The 6,829-nt window shown below is 40.4% G+C and overlaps 1 protein-coding gene across 3 annotated transcripts in view; it reads right to left on the bottom strand.

Annotated features, from left to right (window-relative positions):
- Window positions 1-3,458: 3,458 nt before the first annotated feature.
- COPS4 (COP9 signalosome subunit 4) overlaps window positions 3,459-6,829 on the bottom strand; it is a 40,892-nt gene continuing 37,521 nt past the window's right edge. For 2 of the 3 annotated variants that reach the window (XM_031664570.1, XM_031664571.1), the window contains one exon: window positions 3,831-4,352. In XM_031664570.1, coding sequence (XP_031520430.1) covers window positions 4,219-4,352 — 134 coding nt within the window. In that variant the 3' untranslated portion in view covers window positions 3,831-4,218. Of the gene's footprint in view, window positions 4,353-6,829 lie in introns of all 3 variants that reach the window. The other variant, XM_031664569.1, reaches the window with a different exon arrangement.

Here is a 6,829-nt window from a genome sequence, read left to right as displayed (position 1 = left end):
GGTGTGAGCCGCTGCACCAGGCCTCATACTTTGGTTTCTGAGCAGGAGATTTTGTTCCACAGTAACCCAGCTCTCTTTCGTCTAAGAACTTTAGATGAGAGAAAAAAAAAATAGACTACAGATAACTATTCCAAGGAAGTTATGGTACATTTAGCCAACACTTTTGCTTCTTCTCATGCTATCTGTTAGTATTAATGCTGGCAAAGCAAGATTTTATGCAAAACAACATACCAAGCCTTGCTTTTCCACTGCATTCCTGAGGGGGTTATTTATTGTGTTGTTGATTTTCTTTCCCTTTTGAATATGAGATATCAGAGTAAGAAAATGTCAATGATCAAATTCAATGACACAATTTTGGTTAAATATTGATGGATAAAGGTGTAAAATGATTTTTTTCACATTTCTTATCCCATTTGATCCATCAGCATCATTTTGCCCTGATGAAAATTTCACTTCCTAATTTCCCCTAGTTCTCCTCCTACACTTCTGATTCCATTTCTTTTTTTGGGGGGGGGGGTGGGGAAGTAAGGGGCAAAACTATTTATCTTATATATTTATTGTGAAATCTCAGTGAGACAAAATGTCAAAGCACCTGGAACTTGGTAGGCACTCAACAAATTCAAGCACTCTGCCCCTTCCTCCACTTACTCTACAGATGCAGGTGCTTTGCAGGGTTCTAGCTTGGGTCCACTCCTTTCACATCTCATGTTCTTAGATAGTATAATCTACTCCCATGGTTACAACTACCTCTTAGGACCCCAAAGTCTGTACTTCCAGTTTCTCCCTTACTATTGATCTTCAGAATGTCTCTCTTGCTAGCTGTGAGAACGAGTCCATCTGGATGTCCCCTAGACCTTGTCTACCCAACAGGTCCAATGATATCACTTAGTTTTTCAAGGTGAGAAATCCAGGTACCAATGACCCCTGAATTGCCTCATCGCAACTTTTTCCTTTTCCCCGATATCCAATTTCACCCACTCTGTCAACAATACTCCACTTGAAAGCCCCAAGGGGTGATCTATTTTGTTTGCTGCTGTATTCCCAGTGTCTACAACAATGCCTGACACTTAGTAGGTACCTACTCAATCGTTTATTGAATGAATTAATCTCTCCTTTCCTCTTTGCTGGCATAAATGTAGTCCAAACCTTATTATCTCTTTGGCAAATCATGTTCATACCCTCTAAACTAACCTTCCTGCCTCTAGTCTCCAGCTTCTCTTGCCTTCTCTCCAGTCCATCCTGTACACCGTGTACCATGAGTTAAATTGTAAATTTTTTTTTTTTTTTTTTGATACGTAGTTTCGCTCTTGTTGCCCAGGCTGGAGTGCCATGGCACAACCTTGGCTCACAGCAACCTCCACCTCCCGGGTTCAAGCGATTCTCCTGCCTCAGCCTCCTGAGTAGCTGGGATTATAGGCATACACCACCACCCCGGCTAATTTTGTATTTTCAGTAGAGACAGGGTTTCTCCATGTTGGTCAGGCCGGTCTTGAACTCCCGATCTCAGCTGATCCACCCGCCTCGGCCTTCCAAAGTGCTGGGTTTACAGGCGTGAGCCACTGCGCCCAGCCAAATTGTGAATTTTCTAAAAAAAACAGACCCCAGTATTTTCCTTGGTTCTTCACAGTGTAGCCTCATTTTACCTCTTTAGCCCACTCTCCTGCCAATTCTTCATTCATAAAATTCCCAATCTTCCCTGCCTTCAAGATATATACTTTTTAAAAATTTCAAATTCCAATTGTTCATTGCTGGTATATAGGAAAGCAATTGACTTTTGTACATTAACCTTGTATCCTGTGATCTTGCAGTGATTGTTTATTAGTTTCAGGAGACTTTTTGTATGTGTTTCTATATAGACAATCATGTTGACTGTGAACAAAGATAGTTTTATTCCTCCTTCCCAATCTGTATAAAGCTGCATTTCCTTATCTGGTCTTAATAGCTAAGATTCTGGTATGATATTAAATAGGAACATGAGAGTAAACATCTTTGCCTTGCTCCTGACCTAGGGTGAAAGCATATAGTCTCTCATCATTAAGTATGATGTAGGTTTTTTGTAGATATTCTCTATCTGATTGATGAAGTTCCCCTCTATTTCTAGTATACTGAATTTTTTTTTTTTTTTTTGAGACGGAGTCTCGCTGTGTCGCCCAGGCTGGAGTGCAGTGGCATGATCTCAGCTCACTGCAAGCTCTGCCTCCCAGGTTCACAGCATTCTCCTCCCTCAGCCTACCAAGTAGCTGGGACTACAGGTGCCTGCCACCACACCCAGCTGATTTTTGTATTTTTTAGTAGAGATGGAGTTTCACTGTGTTAGCCAGGCTGGTCTCAATCTCCTGACCTTGTGATCCACCTGCCTCGGCCTCCCAAAGTGCTGGGATTACAGGCGTGAGCCACCACACCTGGCCACATGACACTTTTTATATTGTTCTCCAGTTCTTAGATATTCTGTCCCAATTTTTTTTCATTCCTTTTTCTCTTTGCATTTCAGTTTGGGAAGTTTCTATTGACATATTATCAGGCTGTTTCTTTTCTTGGCCAAGTAGACTAATGATAAGCCCATCAAAGGCATTCACTTCTGTGAGAGTGTTTTTATTTCTAGCATTTCAGATCTTAAGAGTTCCCATCTCTCTGCTTATATTACCTATCTGTTCTTGAATGTTGTCTATTTTTTTCCATTAGAGCCCTCAGCATGTTAAACGTAGTTGTTTTAATTTTCTGGTCTGATCATTCCAGCACTCCTGCCAGATCTTAGTCTGGTTCAGTTGCTTGGTATAGCTCTTCAGATTGTGTTTTTTTCTAACCTTTTAGCATGCTTTATAATTTTTTGGTTGAAAGACAGACACGATGCATCAGATAATAAGTAATTAGGCTTTTTTTTTTGAGACAGTCTTGCTGTGTCCACAGCTGGAGTGCAGTGGCACAATTTCGGCTCACTGCAACCTCTGCCTCCTAGGTTCAAGCAATTCTCCTGCCTCAGCCTCCCAAATAGCTGGAATTATAGGTGTGCACCATCACACTCGGCTAATTTTTCTGTTTTTAGTAGAGATGGGGTTTCGCCATGTTGCCCAGGCTGGTTTTGAACTCCTGGTGTCAGTGATCTGCCCGCCTCAGCCTCTCAAAGTGCTGAGATTACAGGCACGAGCCACCATGCCCAGCCGGTAACTAGGCTTTTAATCTGAGGCTTTATATTAATTTGGATAGGAGCTGGGCTGTATTTGAGGTTTACTGTAGCTGTCATTGTTACCATTTTACTTTTTTATATGTATTTATTTTTACCATTTAAGAAAATATCCAAATAGTTACCATTTTAGTGTTCCTACCAGTCACTGACCAGCAGCCTCTTCTCCCAGTAAGCTGACCTCAATTGTGATTCTCTGTATTTGCCTGTCTCTCCAGGGTTTTGAGTGGTGGTTTGCCCCGTGACTTTAATTCTTCCATGGATCAAAGAAAAACCATTGATATTCCAATCTGTTCAGTTTTTTTATTTTGCTGTGAGGAGGGATGTGATGACTTCCAAGCTCTTTACATGTTGGAGCTGACACTAAAAGTCACCTACATACTTTTTCAAGTCCTTTCCCCATGTTTTTCTATAAAGCTCAGCTAAAATAACCCTCTGTGGAGCCTTCCCTGACTTCTCTCTCCTAAATGAAGAGCTACTCTCTGTGTGCTCTAGTAGTTGGAGCAAATACAAGGATTAAACTTACTGTCTCTTGGCTCTTTGACTCTTTGGACGCCTGGAGAACAGGCATTATGACTCAACTTTGTATTTCTAGCATATGGCATAAATCAATGTCTGTTGAAGGAAAAGGGAACAAAATACTCTTCGCTAACTAAAAACAAAGTACTACTTTTATTTGGCTCATTTCTCCATTTATTGAATAACCACATTTGGAGAGGCATGAAGCACTTAAGTTTTACATGACTACAAAGTTATCACAAATCTCAAACTTTTTAGCCACAGATATTTCACCTCTGTTTAAAGAAAAAGCTTTCAAAACATCTGAGTTAGCTTAATACACAGAGAACCTGAAATATACGGGAACTACATATTTTTAAATGCTTGTACTTCCTGCTCTAATAATGTCTTCTTTAAATGGAATCCAGCATAAAAGGGATTGAAATGTATAAGGTCATGATGCAAATGCTTTGGAGATAGTGAAACTGATCTGCACAACATGGAAAAAGATGTCATGTGCACAGAAGTTCTGCAAGGATTCATTGAGCCATCTGGGCTTCCATGGCTTGTGCTGTCCATTCTGGTGCTGTTTGACTAATTTTCTCCAAAAGGTTATTCACTTGGAAACAAAGTGATTGGATCTGCTTGTCCCACGTTGGCAGGGCTTCTCGTGCTAAGGAGAAAAAAAATGTACAAAATTAAAATTATTCCTTTGTATTCACAGCAACTGTGAGTTAAAAGATATACACTTTTTACATGCCTATTCTTGGAACAGGCCTGTTCCTTTTAAATATCTAAAAAAGAGAAAAAAATTATTTAAAAAATAAAAACAATAAATACTTTTTTTTTTTTTTTGGAGATAGAGTCTTGCTCTGTCACTCAGGCTAGACTACAGTGGCATGATCTTGGCTCACTGCAACCTCTGCCTCCTGGGTTCAAGTGATTCTCCTGCCTCAGCCTCCCGAGCAGCTGAGATTACAGGCACCTGCCACCACGCCTGATTAATTTTTGTATTTTTAGTAGAGACAGGGTTTCACCATCTTGGCCGGGCTGGTCTCCAACTCCTGACCTCGTGATCCACCCGCCTTGGCCTGCCAAAGTGCTGGGATTACAGGCATGAGCCACCACGTCCAGCCAATAGTTTTATTAGCTTTTAAAAGTCTAAAAATCAGGCCAGGCATGGTGGCTCACGCCTGTAATCCCAGCACTTCGGGAGGCCGAGACAGGCAGATCACCTGAGTTTGAGACCAGCCTGGCCAACATGGCAAAACCCTGTCTCTACTAAAAATAGAAAAAGTAAAGAATTAAAAAAAAAAGAAAAGTAAAAATGCAAAAATTAGCCGGGCGTGGTGGCAGGCACCTGTAATCCCAGCTACTCAGGAGGCTGAGACAGGAGAATCGCTTGAACCCGGGAGGTAGAGGTTGCAGTGAGCCAAGATCGTACCACTGCACTCCAGTTGGGGCAAAAAGAGAAAAACTCCACCTCAAATGTATAAAAAAAAAAAAAAAACCTCTAAAAAATCTTGGCTAATAAAACTAACCTATTTAAACACAGTTAAGAAAAATGTTTTTTCTTTTTTTTAATTTCTAGCATTTCAAAAGTACCCAAATTACTGGCATAAAGTATAAAACAAAACAAATACATACATATGCATGTTATTACTACTACTAGTGAAACGAAATAAAACCGACTAAGCCATAACCTCAACCACAACAAAAGACTGAGGCTGTCTTTTCATCACCAAGGCTTGCAGATTCATAAGACACTGCCACCTACTGGGGAAAGCAAGTCTACCTACACATTCAAATCCGTACTTGACTGGAGTTAGATAAATATCTTAATATTTAAACTCCTCAAAAAAAGTCATCTTGAATCCACCAGAATTTTCTCTATACCAGCACTATATAGTTAGAAATAAAAAATTGAGAGGAATGTCCCATTCAAAACAGCACCAAAATTTATAAAAAAGGGCACAGATTTAGTGAAAAAGCAACCTATAAAATCTTTTTTTTTTTTTTTTTGAGACGGAGTCTCACTGTCACCTGGGCTGGAGTGCAGTGGTGCAATCTCACCTCACTGCAACCTCCGCCTCCCGGGTTCAAGGGATTCTCCCGCCTCAGCCTCCTGAGTAGCTGGGACTACAGGCATATGCCATTACGTCCAGCTAATTTTTGTATTTTTAGTAGAGACGGGGTTTCACCATGTTGGTTGGCCAGGATGGTCTCAATCTCTTGACCTTGTGATCTGCCCGCCTCAGCCTCCCAAAGTGCTGGGATTACAGGTGTGAGCCACTGCACCTGGCTGCAACCTATAAAATCTTAATAAAGGGCAAAAGATAACTTGAATAGACACAAATCACATTCCCTGGTGGAAATACACAGTAACATAAAAATATCAATCCTTCTCCTTTAATAAATAAATTTAAAGAAATCCCAAAAACAAACCCCCTTTTTTTCTATTTTGTTTTCTAACCAGGCCAAAATTATTAAAGTTAGCATAAAAAATTGGTGTTTGAGAATGGCCAAGATAATTCTGAAAATGAAAACCAGTGGTGGAATTGAGGTATATCCATCCAACGGAATGCTCTTTGGCTAAAAAAATGAATGAAGCACTGATTACCTGCCATGACATGGATGAACCCTAAAGATACCATGCTGAGTGAAATCAGCCAAAAGGTCACATGTCACATATTATATGATTCCATTTATATGAACTATCCAGGCTAGGTAAATCCAGAGACAGAAGATGGGTTTGGTGGTTGCCAGAAGCTGGGGGAAGGAAGGAACGGAGAGTAACTGCTTAAAGGGCAAGAGCTTCCTTTGGGAAGATGAAAATGTGAAACTAGACAGAGATAGAGGTTGTGCAACATTGAAAATGTACTAAAGGCCATTGAATTGTTTACTTTAAAATGGCTACTGTTCTATTATGTGGATTTTCTTCTTTTTTTTCTTTTCTCCGGTAGAAATGGGGTCTTGCTATGTTGCCTAGGCTAGTCTTGAACTCCTGAGCTCAAGCAATTATTCCACCTCAACCTCCCAAAGCACTGGGGTCACAATCGTAGGCCACTGTGTCCAGCCCATGTGAATTTCAATTTAACAAAAAAAAAGTAGTGGGAAGCAGGAGTTGCTTTACCAATACTAAAGTTTATT

Source organism: Papio anubis, chromosome 3 (assembly GCF_008728515.1).
Source record: "Papio anubis isolate 15944 chromosome 3, Panubis1.0, whole genome shotgun sequence".
NCBI lineage: Eukaryota > Metazoa > Chordata > Mammalia > Primates > Cercopithecidae > Papio > Papio anubis.
Note: the sequence above shows the minus strand (reverse complement) of the source record. Positions and strands in the feature narration are given on the sequence as shown.